At 28.6% G+C, this 26,107-nt stretch overlaps 1 protein-coding gene across 1 annotated transcript; it reads right to left on the bottom strand.

Moving 5' to 3' along the window:
* Window positions 1-17,457: 17,457 nt before the first annotated feature.
* On the bottom strand, window positions 17,458-19,956 carry LOC123293640. The gene is made up of 4 exons (XM_044874520.1): window positions 19,890-19,956; window positions 19,253-19,402; window positions 18,376-18,537; window positions 17,458-17,808 (listed from the first exon to the last, which is right to left on the bottom strand). Exons 1-4 carry the CDS (start codon window positions 19,950-19,952, stop codon window positions 17,638-17,640), a joined length of 546 nt encoding a protein of 181 aa, XP_044730455.1. The 5' UTR covers window positions 19,953-19,956; the 3' UTR covers window positions 17,458-17,637.
* Between the last annotated feature and the right edge of the window lie 6,151 nt (window positions 19,957-26,107).

Here is a 26,107-nt window from a genome sequence, read left to right as displayed (position 1 = left end):
TAGCAAAAAATTGACATCAGAACTGAAAAGTAGGACCCAAAGTTAGTGGGTTTCAAAAAAAATTCCAATAAGATCGGATCAAATTTGCCTGTGTTATCAAAAAAATCGAATTTTTTAACTTAATGACGTCATCAGAATAAAAAAAATTTAATTTTGCTCTATTACATCCAAATGTTATCCAATTTTGATGAACCAAGTATGCAATTCTACTAAATTTGGGTCATATTTTTCAAATTTGTGATCAAAATTAACCTAGCTTTTATAGGTTTTAAGATTGTGGAGTCCTGGTCCCGAAATTAAGCACTTAAGTAATAGGTAGCAAAAAATTGACATCAAAACTGAAAAGAAGGACCCAAAGTTAGTGGGTTTCAAAAAAAATTCCAATAAGATCGGATCAAATTTTCCTGTGTTATCAAAAAAATCGAATTTTTTAACTTTATTACGTCATCAGAATCCAAAAAATTTAATTTGGCTTATTACATCCAAATGTTATCCAATTTTGATGCACCAGGTATGTAATCCTACTAAATTTGGGTCATATTTTTTAAATTTGTGATCAAAATTAACCTAGCTCTAACAGATTTCTAGAATGTGGAATCCTGGTCCTGGTATTAAACACATGAGTGATAATAATTTATACGTATAAAACATTCTTAAGCGCCATTGGCGGATGCCTCCTTTGTCAAGCCCTAGTTACGGCCCTGGTATCAATATATAATTATTAAAATATGTTTTTAATTCAGTTTAAAAATAAAGTGTATATGTAATTAGTTGAGCTATGAGATAGATCATTCATTTATACATAATTAAGAATAAATAATAATTGTAGTTAGTACATAATGCTGTTTCATTGTTTTTTTAAATTTATTAATAATTATTAATATAATTAACCAAAAAATAAATAATATTTTCTGAAGGAAGTCATCAATCTTCAAAATTTTTGTTATTATGTTTTCATTGATGTCTTTTTTTTTGACTTACCACTTTCATTATGGTAATAGAATTTCTGACTAATATTTGTCATTTTGGTTACGTAAAATGAAGAAAATTCGAGTATGCCCGGATTAATTTTTGTAAAACAATTCGCATATTTGTAAAATCTAGAAGTTTTTTTTGTTATAGTAGATGTTTTCAAGATGATGTCTTCGAATTTGATTTCGAACGAAACATATGGTAAACGGAGATTCCAGGTGGAACTCCTACGGCTCCACTTTGGGAATTCTCTTCATGTGCACCGTTTTTCTTCCTCTACTATACAGGGTGCGTCATTTTAATATATAATGCCTAATAGCTAGTTTTGTAGTTAACCAATCAAAAAATAACTGAAGCAAAAATTGTAGAGTTTGATGGGGGGGGGGCATCATGTTCTGATATCAGATTGGACCTAGTTCTTCGGGTTGCTTTAATAGGCAATTTAGATTGTAAATGGTAAGCGATAGAAGTTAGCTTTCGGAGCATTAAATTAAAAGAAAATACGCTTTCCGGTTCTAATAGGTGTTCGTCACCTAATTAGTTCATTTCCGGTTGTCTGTCCGTCTGTCTGTAAGCACGATAACTCAAAAACGAAAAGAGATATCAAGCTGAAATTTTAATAGCGTGCTCAGGACATAAAAGTGAGTTTAATTTCGTAAATGAGCAACGTAGGTCAATTGAATCTTCGTAAGACCCATTTTGTGTTTGTTTCTTATACACTTTTTCCTGAAAAATTTTTTCGTTAACATCACTGTGTATTCGTGAGGGCTCAAATTAGGACAAAACTTTGATGATCATTTTTTCTAAAACTATAAAAGATAGGCAGTTGAAAATTTGCAGATACCTTTCAGTTCGACACTCCTTCCAATTCGACAAAATAAAATTTCTACAAGGGCATTGTAAAAAAAAATAATAGTTACATCCAATAAATTAAGAAGTGAAATATTTTCAAAGTTGTAATAATTGTAACTAGAGGCGTATCGCGCCTACTTTTTGATGGTTTTGCTTACACAATATATTAAAAATTATGAATAATTTTTAATATGATGCTGATGATGTCCCAAAGGAAAGTAAAATCAAAAATAATTTAATGAAAAATATTAGAAATTAACTCAAACAGACAGACAGACAGTTTGGTACACAAATATAATTTTGAATGTTTTTAGATATTTGATATATTATTACATATCTAGTTATGATGTCAGCAGCATAGTCAGCCACTTTCTTTTATAAAAAGAATCCACCTAAAATAGAATATGTATCATTTATTTTTGGATAAGATGATAGGTGGTATTACACTCACTGGCTAACAAATTGAATCACTATGAATTTCACTTAATCAAATTTTTTTAATAGTCGGTTTCTGGTGTCCAAAACCCGCCAGTCAACAAAAAGTTTGTAAAAAGTTGCAGTTTTATTTGATTCGACACGAGTTTCTGTTTTGTTTTTTTGTCCGTTTAATGGAAAACTGACATTATTCTCCCTATTTGAAGCTACACACAAATCTGCAATCTCTCTCTTTCTTAGTTTTTGGAGAAAATGGACACCAAAGTTTTGCTCCCTCACAGGATTTAATTTGCTCCCTCATAGGAAAACAATTACGTTTACAAAAAAATGTTTCAAAAAGTTGTGTATTTTTTTACATTTACGTCATACAAATTGCCTAGTTTTGAATATTTTAGAACCATTTATTACATTTACGTCATACAAATTGCCTAGATTACTACACAGTTGACTACACAACAGCCGTAAATTTTATTTAACTACTACTTAAATCTCTAACGGTTTATAAGATGGATCCTTCGGACTCAAAACCCAATTGGCTTTTACGTCCTGAGCACACTATAAAAGCGTGATATCTCTTTTCGATTTTGGGCTATTGTGTTGGCTTACAGGCGTACAGACAAGAAAATAAAGTTGTAAGTGTGCGTTAGTGATTTGATATCTTTGCCCGTTAGTGTAGTAGCATTATTAAAATACAGTAAAAATCCAGTTTTTTAGTATAAATAAAATACAATATAACAAACAACATGTAATTGTTATATTTTACTTATATCACAATATAAAAACATAATGTTGTTGTTTTTTCAATGAAAACCATTAATTATATCATGCGATAAAATTAAAATAATACGACCTACCTGCGATTCATTTTTACTTTCAAAAACAAACAAAAATATACTAAAATTAGCAAGTTTCAAATAAATGCTTCAATTTTTGAATAACTGCAAGTAAAATTTGTTTTTGATAACCATCAGAATCGAAATATGTCTTTTAAATTGAGCTGTTAAATCGTGTTAAATATACCGAATGTTTGATTCACATCTAGGCATATAAATATCACGAGTTTGACAGGATACATGTGTTAAGCAATGGATCTAAGTGAGAGGTATTATAAACATGTGTTGAAGCTTCGATATGCGTTGAGATAGTTGTAAGACACTTGGAGAGTGGGAGTTTCTTAGTTGAATTGATGAACTACAACAGATAAGCCACGATACAAGTCACAATTTTGCAATTTTATATAACACCTATAATACCTCTTACTTAGATGCATTGCTTAGCGCATGTACTCTGTCATACTCGTGATATTTATATGCCTAGATGTAAATCGAACATTCTGTATATCAATTTTGATTGAAATAGACTTTAGATAATTATGTTTCATGAAATTAAGTTAACTGTACTCGTTTAAAAATAATCAGATTTTTCGTGGTTATTTCAGGAGTCTGCATACTGGCGGAAGCGTAAGTTAATGCATTACTCTTAAATCGCGTTATAATAAAACTGACCGAATTCAGGGGCTTTTATACACGGTATGAAATGTATGATGTTTACTACAATGCTGGTATGGTACAGAGACAAATACTATAGCATCTATGTTAGCATAAGTAATATTATAGTTTTGAATAGGGCTATCTACCAGAAGTATTGTGATATTGCCAACCAGTATTGGCCTGACGTCTCCACTAGAGTTGAACTGAGTTCCTGTTTTTAAACCATACAGGTAATTCAGTTAATCTATTCTTAGATTAGTTAAGTAATGCGTAATTAAATAAAGATAGATTTAAATCAAATTGATTTATAGATTTAATAAGGTATCAATTAAATTCTATTTTGATTTGCCTTTTTAAAATGTATACTTATCTAATATAAGTTGGTTTTATTAATCATTGATATCAATTTAATTACGGAAATAAGTTCATCAATTTACTACTTTCACGTGCTCTAAAATTCATCTTCTTATACCTACAGTCATGTGATGATACCTTATGCTTTATTTTTTAATCAATGACATAATACAATTAATTAAAAAAATCGATTTCGAAAAATTTTTGATGCGATATTATTTTTCCTTGATTATAATCACATAAAATAAAAAATTTAATGAAACCCTCGACCCAAAATCAGATTGCCTGTGGTCTCGTAGTTCCTAAACAGATGAACCGATTTTGATTTTTGGTTTTTTGTTTATTCCTCTCTACCTTTCAAACAAAAAAGAAAAAACAAAGTCAATTCATCCGTTTAGGAGCTACCATGCCACAGACAGACACATAGACACTTTAAACTTATAACACTCCTCTTTGTTAGTCGTGGGTAAACCGTCGAAAAAAATATATTTAAAAGATGCTAGAAGTCAGGGAAAAAATTTGATCTTGATATTTAGATTGTTTTGATTATCGAATTCCGCACGTAATAAACATTTTTAGAATTTTAGAGACAAAGAATTTGAATGTACAATTATTTTGAGTGTGGCCCATGGATTTCTTTACGTGCCATATCCTAGAATATTGTGAAAATTGCCTTAATGGTTGTTTAGAAAAATGAGAGAGTTGTACATTTGATAAACTAGAATTTTGGTCAAATTAGAAATTTGGCAAATTTGGCAAAGCCCAAGCATGAAGTATTTGATCACGATATTTTGTTTGCAATAAAGGTAGAGATTTTTTAACAAAACGGGGCGATTGCAAACCCTAAATTTCTACGGATGATCTTCGTAATTTACCGTACGTTTTAAATCAAGAAGAATTTGGCCATAACTCATATTGTCAATTTTTAAGTTTTCTAAGAAATATTATAAAAACAAAGTCCTTTTTTTTCCAAAATTTTAACATCTCATATCTAAAAAATTTCATTTCCCCGGACCTCTCTATAATAAGACGTTTGTCGAACTGATACGTTTACGAAGTGATACGTTTTTAGAACTTTTGTCCATTGTACGAGTGAAATTTTAGTCTTAATCGAATTCTTTATCTTCGATTTTAAGACAAAAAAATTAGAAATTTGAAGATGATTTTGTGTAGATCATATCCATTCATACAATTGTCAATAATTAATATTGTGTTTTTTTTTTTTTATTCACGAAATATAAATTTGTAAAATCGTGATTTTATTAAATGTATATTGATTATATATTTTTTTTTGTAATAACCTTTGAGTTTGAACTTTATCAATTACTTAAGTCATGTAAGTTATATGTACTTTAAGTACATTTATATAAATAAATTGATCTAATTTATTTTTTACAATATTGATGATCAATGATCGATGATCAATGAATTGAACACGCAAAAGTGTTAAAGTTCACGTGTTATTATTATTTATTATTAGATATAGTGAAGAATAATTTCGTCAATTTGATGTTTTCACAATAAGGCAATGCGATCACGATCTTTCTCTGTGTAGTAAATAGTTTACTTCGTAAATAAATACATAAAGTTGATCATAACGAATCAACTAATTCTCTTGAGGAAATTGGTCTAGCTTCTATGAATCAGGCAGCCGATTATGGGAATAGAGCAAGTTTGAATAGAGATAGCAAAATTTGAATAGACTCATATCTCGACTTAAGCCTTTGCTAATTTCTAGTTTCGCGTTTTCTAAATCTGAACAAATTTTTTCAAAATTCCATCATCAGTAGAAAAGCAATAGCTCCATTTCATTAGAAAATTTATTATACCATGAAAACGCTTAAAAATAATGATGCTAGGAGAAAAATTTTGTCATAGGTGTTCATAAAATCACCTAATTAGTCCATTTCCGGTTGTCCGTCCGTCCGTCCGTCTGTGGACACGATAACTCAAAAACGAAAAAAGATATCGAGCTGAAATTTTTACAGCGTACTCAGGACGTAAAAAGTGAGGTCAAGTTCGTAAATGAGCATCATAGGTCAATTGGGTCTTGAGTCCGTAAGACCCATCTTGTAAACCGTTAGAGATAGAACAAAAATTTAAATGTAAAAAATGTTCCTTATCAAAAATTAAACAACTTTTGTTTGAAACATTTTTTCGTAAACATCACTGTTTACCCGTGAGGGCGCCAATTAGGCGGAAATTTTATAATATGTACTATACTTGATTATCAGTTATGTATGTGTCACATGTTTGTATGTGTTATGTGATCAAGAAATCAACACTGACTATGCATGGTATTTCAACAATTAACTCAGTCAATTGTTTGTTTTCACTTGTATTTGAATTTAAAATCCAAAACAAAATTGTATGATGGACTATATCTAAAACTAATTTTTAAAAGATTTATATCACACCTGGTGATTAAATTACATCGTAAAAATTATTGCGTCTCTCAGATGAGAGTGAAAATATTAAATTCCTAAATATTTTTATTTTTTATATATTCATAATACTTATGTTAATTTCTTTGACGAATACCTACAAGAGATGACCTTTTTACCCTTAGGAAATAAATGTTTATTAATAAGACCATGTCTATAATATATAACTACCTAGTTTAAATTAAAAAGTTAATGGGTTTTTATTTTTAACAAACAACTAATCATATTTTAAACTTTCTTCATACCTACATATTACATTTATTGTAAGCGCTCGATGTGTACATATAGTTTTAGTAAAATGACATTTACAAAGAATTTTTATTAATTTAAAGATAAGTACTAAATGGACATTACTAATTAAATTTTAAATTAATTAATTCTATTATTACTATTATGTTTTTTAAAAGTGAAGTATTTTAAAAGTTATCTGGGAATATAAATTTCTAAGTTGTAATATACAGACAATTATCTTTCTATTAGAATAATGAAAAAACGGATATCTAAAAAAATTGAAACTTAGGGATGCGAGCAAAAAAAATCATTTAAGCTCAGCCGTTTAAAAGTTGTTTAAACTCTTTTATCGGGGGTATATCAAATTTCACAAAATTAACTGGTATTCTACTTCTCATCTATTTCTAGGCATTGATAATGTCCTACAGCGCAGCGTGGCAGCGTACAGTTAAGGCCTTGCTCAAAAATTATAGGATTCTGTACCAAAATAATAAAATCGATGAAATTGTGAACAAAAGGAGGATAAGTGACGGCATAAAGTTGCTCAGCAAAGTGGGTGCTTCACAGCTGGTTTGAAATAAATGTAAAATGTTTAGTTTTATAATAAATATATCTTAGTATAATATTTTTACAGGGAATTAAAAAAAATCATAAAAATAACTTTTCATACATCGTATTAGTTCCGTACTGTCCGTTATTGGACAACGTCAACATCAAGCCCTTTTTTTCTTATAATATTTATTTCTTTTGACATTTATGATTGATTAACTTTTTCTTCAGCACACAAGCCAAACTATAAATAAATAAGTATTAAATGTAGCTTAGGTACATAGTTATTATTTATTAATTATATTACAACTATATTTAGTAGCAAACATCATATACAATAATGTATAAGTTATCTTCATAGTTTAAAACTAATAATTATATTATATTTAGTTGAAATATAGATGGACATTCACTTATTTATCTATATGGATAAGTAAAATCAAACTTAGAAAATTTGAGCCGATTTAAAATTATGAAATAAAAACTATTGGTTATCAACATCACGAAAAAATTGATTTAAAGTCGGTTGGATTTTAAATATTTCTAAAGAAGTCTTTCTAAAGAAAAGTTCTCATGGTCACAAGTCATGAAAATTACAGAATTTTATGTTATAGCTAAATTAAAATTGGAAAATGTACTCATTTGTATAATATATGCTTATGTGTGTATAGGCAAATACATATACAGATATGTATAACAACATGCATACGTATGTTTTTTAATGTAAGGATGTTGTTTTTTAATTCTTGTTTTTTTACGAATATGTTACGAAATTCAAAGAAGAAGCAGTGTTAAATGTTCAGTGGATCAATAATATGAAGTGTTAAGATCAATATTTTTAGCTACATATATACGTACATGATTTTTGACAGTTAAATTACAATAATTTTTTGTATACAAATGAGTACATTTTCCAACTTTAATTTAGCAATAACTTGAAATCCAGTTTTCATGACTTGTGACCACGGGAACTTTTATTCAGAATGACTTAAACTATCATTTGCCAAAATTTGAAAAAGTTTTACCGAATTGCAGATTACATTTTTTTTGATCTGGAGTATTAATTTTATATTAATTTTTAATATAATTAAAAAAGACTATAACTTCCTTAAATATCTTTCAATATAAACATTTTAGTATTAAGTATTGTTTATGATATCTCGTTGTATTGTTCAACAATTTTAATTATTTTAATATCCGGGATATTGACAATATGCATTTATAGCAAATATATGTAATTTTGGTTTATAGAAAGTAAGATTTAACTAAAATTGAAATTGAAACCATAGTGTCCAGTACTTACCATATCACGTGCCCATACTGTCATATCCGAAGGGTGAAATATAAAATTGAAAAACTAACGCTTAAGGCTTAATTAAATAAACAATACAGAAATCTATCATAATGACAGTAAATTGCATTTAAGATGAAGACATCCTCATATTTTCGTTATTTATAGGAATATTGAAATTTCATTGGTTCGGTTAATAGTGATGAAAATGATTCCAAACTTGTTTATGGGGAATTTTTAGTAGCTGAATGGGTAAACGGTATCCCCGTTGTCTTCGGGAGTTTTCGGGAAATTCGTTATTTAACGCTGGGTCGCTGAACACGAATATCGCAACATAATCGAGTATCAGGTACTTGGTGTCCGTGGTACCCAAGATACCTTCAGATACTCCAGACACCTCGGAAAACAATTCTGCGTTATTTGTGCTCTGCGACCCCAAAGCCTCCCGTGTAACGAGTTTGGATCGATTATATAACGAATTTCCCGAAAACTCTCGGAGAGGACGAGGATACCGTTTACCCTGGGCAACAGGTACCTCAAAGACCTATTCTGGCAAAATATTCATGTTCAAAATGTATTGATTTCGGAGTGTTTTTTCATATCATGTAAGTAAAGAAAGATAGCCAGCCATACATATATGTCACACACACATGTCTGATATTCCTATTGTGTACTATACAATGTTCGAACCTAATTTGCGCCCTCACTGGTAAACAGTGATGTTTTCGAAAAAATGTTTTGAACAAAAGTTGTTTATTTTTTTATAAGGAACATTTCTTACATTTAAACTTTTGTTCTATCTCTAACGGTTTACAAGATAGGCCCTACGTACCTAAGACATACCCAATCGCTGTAATTTCAACTTGACATCTTTTTTCGTTTTTGAGTTATTGTGTTATTAGATGGATAGACAGACAGACAGACAACCGGAAATGAACTAATTAGATGATTTAATGAAGACTTACACCAAAATTTTGGTCATAGTATCAATATTTTTAAGCGTCTTAAACTTGGAACTAAATTTAGTATACCTTGGTTAATATTTCAAATAAATGGTATAAAAATCATGTCCAGTGTAGAAAGGTATATCCGTTTAAATAACGCCAGAAGCAGAAAGAAGCCAATAAATACCAAAACATTTAAATTCTTGTACACCTGCGTGATTATTTCTAAAAAAAAAAAAGAAATAATTGTCTTACATGAAATAAAAATATCATTTTATTCGAAGCCTGTCATTAAAAAAACCATTGAAATAATTGTATTACAATTCAACAACAAAAATAATTATAACGGTTGAATTTAATTCGATTATCATCTATCTACAATCTTAAATCAATATGTATTGATTTATTTGTATTCAATAAAACTAATAATTCAATTATATTTGAATGTATATAAAGTACAAAAGTTATTATTCAATAATTATTGATATACATATATTGATTGTCCATCCGTCATCCATTCACTTTAAAATAAGAATGGTTTAACAAAATGAAAAAAAAAAATATTAACGTAATGTTTTGTTCATTTATTTATTTATTTTACAATTAGTATTTATTAGTCCAGTTAAATCCAAGTGAAATTTACAAAATTTAAACAAACCCCCGACAAATGCGATTTATTCTTGTAAATCGATTTTTGGTAACTTAGCTATAAAATATTCTCAATCAAATCGGTTCGACCGTTTAGGGGCTACCGATGCCACTGAGAAACACACAGACGTACAGATAAAAACTTTAAACTTATAACACTCCTTCTTAAATCAATATCCAAGTGATGGTAAAGGACATCAGATGAGATGAAAAGGATACTTAGAGAGTTATCATTTTTTGGGACAAATTTTTGGAAATAATTTAATTAAAATTGAAATATTTGAGTTGATTTTGTTCTTTTGAATTATTGTTTTGAATTACTTAATTATTTTACCATTTTACTTTTCGAAGTGAATGGAGCCAGGTTTATTTCACTCAAGAAGATCATCGCCAATTTTTTAGTTTTTCGCACTGGAAGTTAAGAACACTCTCCGTTAAATTACCTTTGAAATGAAACCAAGGTACTACGATGCCACAGACAGACACACACACATACCGGTCAAACTTATAACACAAAAACAAACTTATAAAAACAGGATTTATCATTGTTTGTAGAGTCGACACGGGTACAGTTTAAACTATAATTAATTAATAAATAAATTAAAAAAAAAACACCGTTTTAAGTTTTCACTTCCGTCGACTGTCCCCATGACTGACTATCTCTTTTTCCTATTGTTTTTGGGTCTATTTTTTCTGGATATATTTTTTCCAAGGTTTCCGCTTTACCTGCTGCCCTACACCAAACCGCTTATTGTGATTCCATTATACGCCATTCTGCATTAGTTTAGTTGACCATTTCGATTTTGATTGTACTATAAATTACTTTTTAATAAATCCATTCATTCTTTTTAAGTGTTGTGACACAACAACCAACCATCACAAATAATTAAAATAAAATCTTCTAAATAAAAATTGTATAATTAGTTTTGGTGCACTCATCAAATAGAAATTTAATAGATTATATACCTTTACCTCGATCTTACAGAAGAAGATCTTACTTTACTTACAGACACTCCAGTAATAGTTTGTTAAATTGTAAAAATTATTTTTAGTAATTTAATATTAAATTATATTGATAATTATAGGCTATGGATTCATCGTCCATAATTATTATGATCGGTGGTCTTTTTCATTTTTAAGTAATTATATTACTTAAGGGAATTCCATTACTTAAGTACTAAAAACTAATCAAGTACAAATAATTTTTAATTTTAAAGGAAGTGTTGATTAGTAAGTAATTATAATTATCAACAATTATAGTTCATTACAAGTGAAAACAAACAATTGACTGAGTTAATTGTTGAATAACTCTATATAGAAAGTGCTTGCATTATTTTTATTAAAATTAAAGAAAAAAAAAACTAACACAATTAGTTTTCGAAAATTTCTTTGAAACTATAACAAGCACTAGAAAATTGTATTACAAAGGATCGAGCATTATGGAAATCTTTCGAGGATGCCCCTGTCGTAGGACAAGTGTTATAGAAAAAGAAAATTTAAAAAGAATACGAACCGATTACCAATAAATAATATGGAAAAAGTAAATTTAATGAAACAGGATAATAGTAATATATGTATTTATGTCCTATGATCCCGAGGGGGACGTAGGGCCTCAACAAATGCTCGCCAACGAACTCGATTCTATGCCATGGACTTGACTTCTCCTCAGGATTTGCCTTCCTCAGTAATTTCTTGCTCCAGGGTTCTTCGCCAGGTATGACGAGGTCGGCCCACCCTTCTTTTTCCTTGAGGGTTCCACTCAAGTGCTTCTTTGGCAATGCTGTTGTTTCGCCTGAGTGTGTGACCAAACTAACCATATTTGCGTTGCTTGATGGTGTGTCCTACTGGAGTTTGGTGACAGGTGTCATTGGAAATCGTTTTGGGCCAATAAACGTTGAGAATGTGTCTGAGACAACTGTTGATAAAGACTTGCAGTTGTCTGGTGATGCTTTGCGAGACTTTCCATACAAAAGAACACTTTTAACATTAGTCTTGAATATTTTCGAGTTATAGTAATAGTTTATAGATAAATATTGTAAAGAATTAACAGTAAATATTAATTACTTTTTTAAATAAAATAAGATACTTTATATTAACTAATGTATCTTGTTGTTAACAACGCGTTTATTTAAGTTATACAACATTATAAAAATACAATTTACTTGAATCATCTTCAAATGAATTATTTTATTTATTATTATAGCTAAAGAATTTCTCACAATCGTACACGAATTGTACTTTTTTTTTTTAAATGAATCACGAATTATTTAATTACTCTAAAAATAATTAAATAAATAAACTAAAAAAATTAAAACAATAAATTCAATTGAATAAGATCGATTTATTTGCTAAAATAAATAAAATAAAAATTTTTAGATAAATTCACGATTTCTTCTAATTAACTAATTTTTGTTTTAAAGAATATAAATGTTTATAATTTTGTATTTACGTGGATTCGTTCGAAGAATCACTATTCGATAACTTGTTCTAGTAATGGTAAAGTAAAAATATTGAAGGTATAGATGGTATGTAACCTGGTAATCTAAATTTTTATCGCTAGTTAGTGGAATTTTACTGACTTGAATTTCAAAAATTTTTATTCTAATTCTTAGAATTACTTTTTTATACTCCCGGCTACGTAACAATACTGAACATTTTCAGATTTCAATTTAAGAAATAACTTAAATAAAAGTTGAAATTTTTTCAAATTTTGGCAAATGATAGTTTAAGCCATTCTAAAGAAAAGTTCCCATATGGTCACAAGTCATGAAAATGACAGGATTTCATGTTATAGCTAAATTAAAGTTGGAAAATGTACTCATTTGTATAATATATACCTATGTGTGTATAGGCAAATACATATACAGATATATGTTTAACTACATGCATACGTGTGTTTTTTAATGAAAGGGTGTTATTTTTTAATTCTTGTTTTTTTGAAGAATGTTACGAAATTCAAAGAAGAAGGAGTCTTAAATATTCATTGGATCAATAATATGAAGTGTTAAGATCAATATTTTCATCTACATATATACGTACATGATTTTTGACAGTTAAATTACAATAATTTTTTATACAAATAAGTACATTTTCCAACTTTAATTTAGCGATAACTTGAAATCCTGTCATTTTCATGACTTGCGACCATGGGAACTTTTATTCAGAATGACTTAAACTACCATTTCCTAAAATTTGACGGAAATGTAGATAACATTTAATTTGTGCGAGGTCTTTTTATATAAAAATTACAATTTTCTTTCTATTTAATTAAACACAAAAATAATTTACATGGATATTTTTTAAGAGATTATTCATAATAAAATATAAAATATTTAAATTATATATGTGATGGATATGAATCGAATTTTTATATATTTAATATAATAACTTTCACAATAATTAATAAAAATACATATAATAGATAGTACGGATTGTATTTTATTATTGACTTTGAACCACAAAATTATAAATATACCATTACAAATAGATCAACAATAATTATTTATTAAAAATTATATTTAAAAAAATAAATATTACCATGAAAAAGACTTTATTGAATTAAGTAAATTACAAATATATACTGAGTGTTAGGGAAAATAGTTTTAAATAAACTGATCGAGTGTGAATTGAACGCCTATGTAGAAGATATTATATTTATTCCAAATTTTCGGATAAAATACAATGAAGGAATGTTTATGGTCAAAATTGATTCAAAAAAACACTATTTAGATGCAAAAGTACCTTTTATTTGACAATAATACAAAAATTTTTGTTTAGTCATATTCGTCTTCAAATTTAGGGTCTTATTTCTCTTTCTTTTTAAATTTTTTTAAGTTTTTTGTTCCACCAAAGATGATTTTGGGATTATATTAAGTTACAAAGTTTCACTGGAAAACTGCTTGCTCCTTTTTTTGACGATTGCCTTAAAAAATTATAAACAAAAAGCTTTGAATATGATAAATGGTGTTGTTTTAAAATTAGACCAACTTACCTGAAAATGCAGTTTGATTAATGAAAATGAAAGTTTTAATATGGAATGAAACTTTGAATTCAGTCAAATTTTACTTTTTTTAAAACAAATGAGTAGACTTTGAATCTCTAAGGAGGGCAGGTGCCCCTAATTGCCCCCTATTGTCGATACCTATGGGTGTATGTAAGCCCTTAAAGCTGGATGGACTTAGTATATAACTAGAGTACAAAAAAAATCAATGACCAGGTTTATGAGTTGTTTAAAGAAAAAATATGAAAATGATTTACGTGAAAATTTCTCATTTTTTAAAGAGATTGACTATTTATATGAATTATATTTCCGAAAGAAATAATTAATTCTTGTTTTTTTTATAATACTTAAGTAATATTTATTTTTTTATATGCAATAAATTATTAATTTATACGTCAATAAAATATAATAGGTATTACATTTTTTTTACATACATATGTCTAATAATAATCTAATACCTACCTTTTAAGTGAAGATTATTAATTTTTATTTTTATATCTTTTAATTTTTACTATTAATAAAGGGGTTTTCCATTTAAAACGATATAAATTTAAATATAAATACTTGTTGTAAATTGTGTGAAATATCACACCATAGCCAGTACTCGTAAAATCAGCCAAAAGTAGTTAGGTATTATGCAAAAAAATTTCAGTCCTACGCTAGTCGAATTAGATAAAAAGAAGAGCTAACACAGAAAAAAAATAACAGCAATTTTCCTTCAGAAATCGTTGTGGGGGCGGAGAGCTCACTGGCAGACTACATTTCAATTTTCGGGATTCCAATATATTCGTTGAATGCATCCATCTATGTTCTTATTTAACATCGATTGTTTGAGCCGAAGAGTTACAAATCGTGAACAATCAACGCGATTCTACAGGTTCTAAGAAATAAAGAACTTGAAACTGAAGAACTAAAAAAATTTCTTTCGATAGATTTTTACCCGTATTTGCTATAAACTGACTACGGACGTAAAATTCTGCCTCTAAATCCGCCTCTGGGTATACTTACGGCAGAATTCTACGGAAGAAATTTGAAATGTAAAATTTAATTTTCTTTTATTCAAATGAACGTTACGTTCGAATTACTTACTATGGTTTGATAAGAAATTTGAAGCCAAATGTATTATATTAGTAATTAGCTGTGGACTACCCGCTTTGCTGGGCAACATCCCCACTTGCACCCCTCCCTCCACATTTCCTTGCGTGGGATAACAGTTTTGTAATGTACACGTCATGCTCTTTTATTTGATACCCCACTTAGGTATATTTGTAAATATTCGATAATTCCTTCCCACTTTCTCGCTACACCTTTCTACCCTCCGAAGGTTAAAAGTAGATAAAAACAATAGATCTTTGAAGCTGGTTGTATATCGTGTCAATATTTGAGCTTAATCGATGCACAACTTTTTTAGTTTTTGAAGCATATCCCTTTCAACCCCTATTTCAACCCCTTACTCTACTATAATATGGATGTATTATACATAAAAACCTTCCTCTTGAATCACTCTATCCATTAAAAAAACCGCATCAAAATCCGTTGCGTAGTTTCAAAGATTTAAGCGTACAAAGGACATAGGGACATAGGGGCAGAAAAAGCGACTTTGTTTTATAATATGTAGTGATTAATCAGACAAACACGTAATCGTCAACGCGAGATTGAATTGAGCCTCCTTAAAATAAAGCAAAAATAATTCAATTGATGATACCGAATCGAATCTATGCGACAGACCTCAATCAAATATATTTTATGGATACGTCCATCTTGACAAAGCTGGGATTTATCATACAAAAATTGTTTTAATTTAATTTCTATCATTTTTAATGAAAAACCTTTTAATAAAAAATGAATAAAAAACTATCGGCTACAGTTTGATACATATAAATATAATTTGTACTTTATTTTTTCATAAATTTTTTAACATTTTTTTTTGTATTATATAGATTTCAAGATGAAAGTAAAAACTAGAATTGCAACAAGTGAAACTTTTACTCTCATTTTTTATTTTACTGATACGCGAAGAACGTCTGACCGACGGACATATATTTAATAATAATCATTTTTTTTTTTTAGTATATTTATTATCAGTTCAATAAACTTGGGTAAACATGTATTTATAACAACAGATCGCATCCAATTTTTTATTTAAAATTCTTGTTAAATATATTTTTACGTTATAGATACATTATTAATAATAATTAGTGTAATTAAAGATTCCATATTTACAATTTAAATTTTTGATACCATGTATATATGAAATATTAATCAAGGCATTATAAGTTTAGTCCCGAGTTTGTAACGCTTAAAATTATTGATTCTACAATCAGAATTTTGGTATAGGAGTTCCGTCCTGTCTGCCCGTCCGACCACACCATAACCCACAAGTGAAATCTACAAAATTTAAAAAATCCCCGACAAATACGATTCATTTTTTGTAAACCGATTTTTGGAATCTTAGCTATAAAATGTTCTCAATCAAGTCGGTTCGACCTTTTAAACACACAGACGCACAGATAAACACTTTAAACTTATAACACTCCTTCTTTAATCAATATCAAAGTGATGATCAAGGATATCAAATGAGATGAAAAGGATTCTTGGAGAGCTATCATTTTTTGGGACAAATTTTTGGAAATATTTTAATTGAAATTAAAATATTTGAGTTGAGTTTGTTCTTTTGAATTATTGTTTTGAATACTTCATTATTTTACCATTTCACTTTTCGAAATGAATTAAGCCAGGTTTATTTGATCATTCATTTCCATGGTAATTATTTATATGTTAAAACTATATGTCATGCCTTTTCCAAACTGAATCGATTTTGAAGATCATCGCCAATTTTTTAGTTTTTTCGGGTACAAAACTCTAAACTCGCACATGAGAGATAGATAGCTAAGAACACTCTCCGTTAAATTATCTTCCAAATGAAACCAAAAAAATTAAAATCAGTTCATCCGTTTAGGCGCTACGATGCCACAGACAGACAAAAACACAGACACACGCATAAAGCGGTCAAACTTATAACACCCCTTTTTTTAGTTCAGGGGTTAAAAAAGGATTCGTTCGTGGGTCTCCTTAATGTTCCATCAGCATTAAGTTTAAACTACTCTTGTAAGTATAAATGGGATTATAAATTTTTACAAATATTTGCTATAAAGTATATATTTAGAGAGCTCACAAAAATTCCTTAAAATTAAAATTACATTTGCTTTTTGTTGAATGGAAAATATGGACACAAAAATCCTATGTAAAACTTTTTTATTTATCGCCAACGTTTCATCAAATTTGCTGACTTCTTCAAGGCTCTGCGGTGATAATACAGAATTACAGTTACATAAATAATAAATTCATTAATAGTAAATTACAATGTACCTACTTAAAAATGAATTATTAAAATTACATGCTTAAAATTTTGTCATAGAAATGTTTTTTAATCGTGGGCTCTTGCAACAAGGAAAAACATGATAGTTTTACCAATTATTTCACGATTATTATCATCTTTAGTAATTGTAAATTCATTCACAACCCTCCATTCACCTTCCGGAATAGTTGGTGGTATGCTTTTTGGATCCGGTTCATAATTGATTATATGGTAGGTTCCCTAAAAAAAAGAACAAAAAATATGTTAAGATAACACATTCTATGAATTTACCCAACAACACCAAATTCATTTTTGGGTAGTTCTACAAATTAAGGAATATTCGTGGTGAAAATATTCTAGAAAAAGTATCCTATACGCTCAGCGGCGTGATCGTTCAACTGAGTCAATTTTCCAAACGAAAGAGACAAAGAATACCAACTCTCTTTTTCCCCTAGCGTGTTGTTTAGTCAGCCTGGCAAGTCACGTCGTAACCAGTTGAGTTCTCAAAATTCTGGTAAGATATTCACTTTTCGAAATAAATAAATATGGAAGTTGCTTCCACGAAGACTTATTTGAAGTTTAATTTTTCTGGAATATTCTAAATACGTAATTTAAAACAGGGATCATGATTCTGGTTCCAGGAGTCAGAACTATCCAGAATCCTGAGAAGTTTAGGTTGTAATATTGTTTGTGATAGAGAGTCTGAGTCTCCTGTCGTTTGATGCCTCTGAGAATATACAAAAAATGTTGAGCTGAAATCAGACTCATTTTCTTCCTTAGTTTGTAGACCACCCCCTTACATCTTACCTTCTTTATAGGACATTTCATTGGAGCTTGAATACTTCGTTTGTAATCTTGGGAAATATATTGGTCTTCCTCGTACATGTTACAAAAAATCATGTCTTTAATATGTATGCTTAAGGTTTCTATATAATGACTTCCAGTTTTTTTACAAGCTGCACATGAAACCTTTAAAATTAAAATTTTGGGATATTGGTCCGCGAGATGTACGGGAAATAATCCCACAGAGGCTTTTTTGGATACAATCGCATCTCGAAACATTGACAGATTAGATATAGATAGCTTGCACAGATTTAGTCCATCTACACGGTAAGAAATGTTTTGCCGATATTACTACTTACATAGTGAACACAATACTGTATGATTTCGATGATTTTGATTTGCTATAAAACTTTAAACATAGGTGATCTTACCAATCAATATATCGGAACATGAGCAACATGTTAAGGCGCATGAGCGGATGTCAGTATGGGTGTCAAGCACATACTGACTGGTGTTATCCACAATACTTCTGGCATACCAGCAATATTTATTAAAATGACAAAATAGGTTAAGAATAATAGAGTGACGAGCATGTTGTGACAACAAACATAGCGTTTACATCTATACTGAATAGGATCGTAGGTCGAATCAAGATCATTCTGTCGAGTTGAGTTGTTTTTTGCTTGGGAGTTACAAGTAACACAAGTTTTGGAATAATATAAAACTAATTAGCATAGTTGGATCTCATTTCAAAAATTGTATGCTCTGCTTAGAATTGGCAAACAATAAATAGGTTTTTTTAAAAAAGATCGACCACAGATTTTGTTTTTTTTTGGATAATATCTTTCTTACTTAACTCCCCCAAGAAGTTGCTCGAAATAATTCAATGCCACAAACTTACATGCAAATCGTCGGTAATATCTTGATGTACAATTATCGTACCATTAAATCCAAACCGTTTCTTCCCCATTTTAATCATTTTCATTCCTGATAAATCAAAATAATCCTTACCCTCGATTTCGTAGCCTTTTAATTTTAAATCATATCCAGCCTAAAACAGATATAGATGGTACAATAGATCGTATTTTTTGAAGAATTGATAAAGATATAAGATATATTTGCAAGTGCTGACGGGTTAGAAATAATCATACCTTTGGAAGATATATTTTTGTGAAGGGGACAGAGAATGAATTGTATGAACCAGACAATTATAGTAGAGTTTTGTGGTTGTAACAGAAACAACTATAGTATTATGTTCAAAAATTGTACCACATTTCACTACAAGTTTATCTACTCTTACCGTACCCATAATCAAAAATTTTTTGACAATATTATAGTGGAGCAACATCCTTAAAATCCATATAATGAAACATTTGATACAATGACTTCCAGTTTAAAACCTTTTGACTTGGATTTTGCTTCGAAACGTTGAATTTAACAAAATTATGATTAAAAAGACTCTGAAATAATTAAACAAATTTGAACAATAAATATATAACTCATGTTACGATTTTTCGTAAACAAAGAAAACTTACCACCCGTACAATTTTTCCAAAATAGCATAATCCAAAAAAACAAATTAAACATTTTGCAAAATTCATTTCAGCTAACAGCAAAATAAATAAAATAGATCGAATATTTTATTGCTCAATGGTTTTATAGAATTCATTATTCTTGAATTGTTTACAAAAAATTGCATGTCATGTTTGCATGTTTTGCAAAATTTTTAGTCGTAAAACATTTTATTTCCGATGGAAAAATCATTTTAATGAAATTTAACGCAAATTTTTATACTATGTATATATGAAATATATCAAGGTATACTAAGTTTAGTCCGAAGTTTATAACCCTTTAAAATATTGATGCTACGAACAAAAGTTTCGCATAGGTGTTCATAAAATCACCTAATTAGTTCATTTTCGGCTGTCTGTACGTTTGTCTGTCGACACAATAACTTAAAAACGAAAAGAGATATCAAGGTGAAATTTTGTTTAGAGTACTCAGGATGCAAAAAGTGAGAGTCAGTGAGTAAATGAGCAACAGAGGTCAATTGGGTCTTGGGTTCGTTGGTCCGATTTTGTAAACCATTAGAGATAGACCAAATGTTAAAGTATTCTGTGAAAAAAGCTTTTTATAATAAAGTAAACAACTTTTGTTTGAAACATTTTTTCACTGTTTACCCTTGAGGACGCAAATTAGTTTAGAAACATATGTACAGTATGTATGTTACATATGTTATGGATTTGTTTGTTTATTGTAGCCAAACTATAATCTATATCTACTGAGGAAGTGAGAAGAAAGATACTCTTATAACTTTGTATGTAAGAGTGACTTTATATGACGTAAAAAAACAAAACGATTACCTATTCAACACTGTCTTTACATGATATTTCAACAATTAATTCAGTCAATTGTTTGTTTTCACTTGTTTTAAATCTAATTTTTTTCTACTATGGAAAAATTTGTAGCTTCCATGTAGATCTTTGTTGATCATACCAAGGATATCAACGTCCTTGGTATTATTTCAAGTTTATATCTCGTGTATAAAGGCTTTTTTTCTTAGACTTCTCTCTTCATTTTTAAGTTATCGTGTTGGCAGAGCGACAGACAGACGGACAACCGGAAATGGACTAATTATGTCAATTTATATGAACACCTACACCAAAATTTTGTTGGTAGCATCAATATTTTTAAAAGATTCGAACTTAGGACTAAACTTAGTATACCTTGATATATTTCATACATACATGATATAAAAATCTAATTTTGTATATACGTTTTCACTTGTTTGATAGCTTAATCATTTTCCCATCGCCACAATTTGATTTTATATTTTCTTGTGTATCTTGTTTATTTAATATTAACATTTTTTTTATTCTTAAAAAGATAATTTCTGATTAACAAGTTTATTTAATCATTATTTTTAATATCCTTATATATAAAAATTTAGCTAGCTTCCGTGTGTATATGACCGCAAAACTTGCAAAGTAATCAATGGATTGACTTGCAAATTTGACCAATCATTTTTTAAGATATCTAACCAAAATCTGAACTTTAAACTCAGCTTGAATTGTAAGAATTGAATAGTTCTAGGGATTTCAATAAAACTTTATAAATACATGATTTTTGAATAACAAAGTTTCCAAAAATCATAAAAAATTCCTAGATCATCGGGCTTTTTATTATTATTTTATCATTTAAAGTTGGCTTTAAAAATGATGGATCATATATAGGTTATCCTTTTCAATTGGATATTTCTATATCAAAAAATCTAAAGAGTGTGATAAAAAACTATCTAAAATATTTAGACAATCTTGTAGTTTATAATAATACCATAAAAATATAAGATTGTCGATGATATTGATGAAACAAAATTTTAATTTAATTATGAGTTCATCGAAGATCCATCATTTGATGAACAGAGACGACTCTAGTTAGAGTATTGGTGATTGAAGAGAGATATCTATATTATCAAATTTATAAGTATCACTTGCACACAATATATTATATATTTTTGTAGATGCGTGGTATTTTGAAAAGCTAAAAATAACACATTATTTGACTACAAAGCATGGTTTATATATATGTACCGTACAATAAACCAAAACTTTTTTTACAATACTGTAGGTTTTCAATCACCTTAATAATAAAAACATAAAATTTGATATTTCATTGATATCATCTTAAAATCTTATACTGCTTCGAATACTTACTTACCTTTCTCATTTACAACTGCAGTTGTAAAAGTGATGGTCAGTTTTATGTTCATCTATACTTCTTTTTAATTTATAACTGACTTAAGTTAAGTACACCTTACCTGACTTACACCTGAAGAAAGTAGATCTAGATTGTAAATAAATAATATTATAATATTAAATACAATTTTTAATAATGACGATTTTAATATGTTTTGTTGTAAATGTTATATTACTAATAAGTAAAGGGTCATTGTATGCTGATTATTATCATAGTCAAGCAACAAGTTACTTAAAACAATGGTTCAAATCAAATATCCACTACAAAAACAATTAGCGGAATCGATTACGCTACTTCTATTTTTTATAATAATCCTTGAAGTACGAGGATGATTCTTACGGAGAGAAAAATTAAAAATTTGTCTGAAAAAGTCTAAAAACAACACTTTTCTATATTCCCATTCAGAAGATTCGAAATAATAATTAAAAGTCAATTTGAACTTTAATTTAACATACCATAAAGTTTAAGTGTTAGTAGAAGGGTTCCGAGAAAGCAAAACAATACAACGGCAGCTTTCAAATGACTTTTTTTGGAGCAACAACAGTAGTTTGGGAAAATTTCATGTCAAATTTTAAGGTTTGTAATAGTATTTGCAGTTTATTTTTCGATAAATTTAATTTGACATTTACAATACCATTTACATGTAAACAATTGAAAATAAGTCACATTTTAAATAAAACGTATGATAATTGGTTGCAAATTTAGCAATCCTCTCCACCAACTATGCTAATACACAAAAGGGCTTTTATGAATAAAAATATATAGATACTTAAAGTTATTAAGGTTGCCAAAACATTACTTGAAAGTTATTGAGGTCCAAAGCCTAAATTATTCGAATCATAAGTAAGTAAAAAAGGTTTTAAAAGTTCTGAGGAGAAGGTAAAAAAGAATTTATTATTTTAAAGAGTTTTTTTTACATTTTCGAGATTCTACTGTATTTGCAATTGACAGTTTTTTTTCATCTAATCCGTCATTAGGCCATGTTATTTTCAACATAGTGGACCATTTTAATATTATGGCTAAAAGCTCGTTTTGTAACTAGCCAATCAAAAAGTAACTTAAACAAATGTTGCAAAGTTTGCTTGGGAAAGTCATTTTTAACATTAGATTGGACCCAGTTCTTCGAGTTTCTTTAATATGCAATTTAGATTCTAAGTGGTAAGAGATAAAATAACACTTTAAATTAGAAAGTTGATTATTAGCTACCGTTCTTTCGATTAAATGTAATAATGACATATTTTTAAATCGCATTTCCTCCGAAACTTATCGATTTTCTAAAAAATGATTGTCTTATTATGAGGATCGTTTTTCTAATTTAAATTGTCATTCAATTTCTTGCCTTTTAGGGTTTAATTGACTATTAAAGCAACCCTAAGAACTAGGTTCTATCTGATGTCAGAACATGATGTCCCCTATCAAACTCTGCAACTTTTGTTAGTTATTCCGCAAGTTATTTCTTGATTGGTTAACTACAAAATGAGCTGTTAGCCATAATATATTAAAAATTAAATATCCTTTTGTAGGCTTCGAGTAAAAACCTTATAGTTCGTGCGTTTTTTTTTTGGCAAAGGACGGTTTTTATGAACCAACGTGTAAATATTAGGCTTGGTTTACAAAAATCACCTACTACATTATTTTAATTGTATAAAATTTTATGAAGCGAGTATATTGCTGCTTGCTTGTGTACAAGTTGTACATGCCAATTTAACTTTGTGTAAAAATACCAATTACCACTTTTGTTTGTTTCTTTTCTTTTCTTTCCTCTGTGATTCACATTTTACTTACACTTCCATTCTTTTACCATTTCTTTTTACTTCCCAAAAAATGTAAAAAAAGATATCATATATGTATGCACTGCATTTAACAATTTTTTATTAGTAGGGATAAATGGAATTTCATCTCCTACAAAATGTCCACATTATCAGCAAATATTTATCATTTTATAGAAGACATTTGTTACATTTACACCGTTAGCGCAAAGCGCAAATTTTAATTATTTTTTATATATATTAATTATAACTTAAAGTGTTTGGTTTTTTTGGCTTATTAGTTTTTTGCAATTTGTTTTCGTATTTTTGAAAATGGTAAGTAATAGTGTCTTAAAATATTTGTACAAGCTTTTATTTAGTTTCACCTGTCCCGTTGTCTGCTTGTAATCAAATTTTGCAAGTCAAATTTAATCAACTTTTACCCGGTTTTCGATTGAGCTGAAATTTTGCATGCACATTTAGTTTGGATGACTTTCCCATCGCTTCCAACTATATTTTGATATATGTACATTTTTTTTAGTCTTTTATTAAAAATTTTAATAAAAAAATACTTTTTAAGAGTAAAGCTTTTATTGTACTAAAAAGTAGACAATTATTTTATGTATGAGTCACTCATACCCGACTATTTTTAAAAGTTTGAGGCGCTTAATATCACGAATGAATCGAAAAATAATTAACATTTGATTATTTAAATTGAGCGCTTCAAGCTTTTACAAATAGTCGGGTATGAGTGACTCATAGATCAAATTATTTTCTACTTTTTAGTTAAAAAATATAGCTATGTTTCAAGAAAATCGGTTCAGTTTTTAGAGTGCTACAAAGAAAAAACCGCATTTGTCTTTTAAATTTTGTAATCTTCACAAGCGGAATTAGTCGATTGTGGAAACAGCAAAATATATTGCCTTTTTTTCGGCTTTCCATATAATTCGTAGACAAACAAAACTTGAACGCTTGCAAACGATAAATCACAAAATACAACTTCAGTTATAAAGTTGAGTCTTTAGAATTATCTTGATTCCCATTTTGCTTAGAATTTTTTTCCCTAGATATTAGAAAGAATGAATTTTTAGAAACTCATTTTGCCATGGACAACCGGTAGCTTAGAATAGAACTACAATAATAGGCCTTAATTGGGCTTCAGAAGGCATTGCATAAATATAAATAGATATTAAGAAACCATGGTAATTTACAACAGAGCTGTTCAAATCTAATGACTACCATATTAACTGCTTGACGTAACTATAGAGATTTTCCCAATAACTTACAGAAATTTGTTCCCTAGCTCTTTCCCTTTTTCTGAAAGCATTTATAGCAATATGACAAGCCAAGAACTGAAAGCTTAATGGAATTGTTTAAAAAAGCTCCGATTTGCAATTTACAATAAGAATTATATTTTGTAGACCAATAACCTTCTAAATTGTCACCAGAAGGGTATTTTCTATTTCGTTTTGGGAATTTATTTCTTATCAAAATAATGCCTAATGCTTTAAGTACGATCGAATTTTTCGTCTATTTTCTTCGGAATATTTAATAAAAATTATTATTTAATAAAAATCTACCGTTATTATACTTTTTTTTTAAAATTATTACATATTTTTATTTCAAAATAAAAAATGCAGTTATATTTTTATAAAAAAATATAATCGTTTCTATTTTTATCACATATTTTTTTCGTGCGTTAATTTGCATTAATGATAAATAAATAAATAAAAATAAAAACAATATATACCTATCTATCTTGTTGATTTTAAAGGTGTGTTTGGCATTTGTATTGAATAGATGTGCCAAATAACTGCAATTAACTTTTAAACTAATTTTTTGATAAAATCTAGATTATAGAATCAGTTAATCGACATACCAAATCATTTTTTATGTTGTTTCTAAACTGCTAATGGATTAAGAGCCAGGCCAAAAAAAATTCGCTGAACTTACTAAAGCCAATAATTTGAGCATTGGTAATAGTAGTTGTGTACACACACATACTGCGGAAAATTGTTATACAGATTGCATATTGCATATAAATAATAGAAGGTTAAATGTTAGAACAGAGCTGGTCAGTTAGCCCTAATTTATAAACAATAAATACACTGGAATCATTTATGATTTTCGTGGTAACACATAACTGACTGACAATCATAACTGTTATTTATATGCAATATATAATCTGTACAACATTTTTCGCTGTATCAAATCTCCATTCAAAGAACAAGTTTTCAAATGAACTATTTCGG

The sequence above is a fragment of the Chrysoperla carnea genome, chromosome 2 (genome assembly GCF_905475395.1).
Source record: "Chrysoperla carnea chromosome 2, inChrCarn1.1, whole genome shotgun sequence".
NCBI classification, from domain to species: Eukaryota; Metazoa; Arthropoda; class Insecta; order Neuroptera; family Chrysopidae; genus Chrysoperla; species Chrysoperla carnea.
Note: the sequence above shows the minus strand (reverse complement) of the source record. Positions and strands in the feature narration are given on the sequence as shown.

Excerpts from the sequence above, each read along its gene's own strand:
- LOC123293640 (XM_044874520.1), bottom strand. The coding sequence starts at position 19,952 with ATGAATTTTGCAAAATGTTTAATTTGTTTTTTTGGATTATGCTATTTT. Across the intron at positions 19,403-19,889 it reads ATTTTGGAAAAATTGTACGG|GCTGGATATGATTTAAAATT; the intron begins GTGGTAAGTTTT and ends TATCTGTTTTAG. Across the intron at positions 18,538-19,252 it reads ATATTACCGACGATTTGCAT|GTTTCATGTGCAGCTTGTAA; the intron begins GTAAGTTTGTGG and ends TTAATTTTAAAG.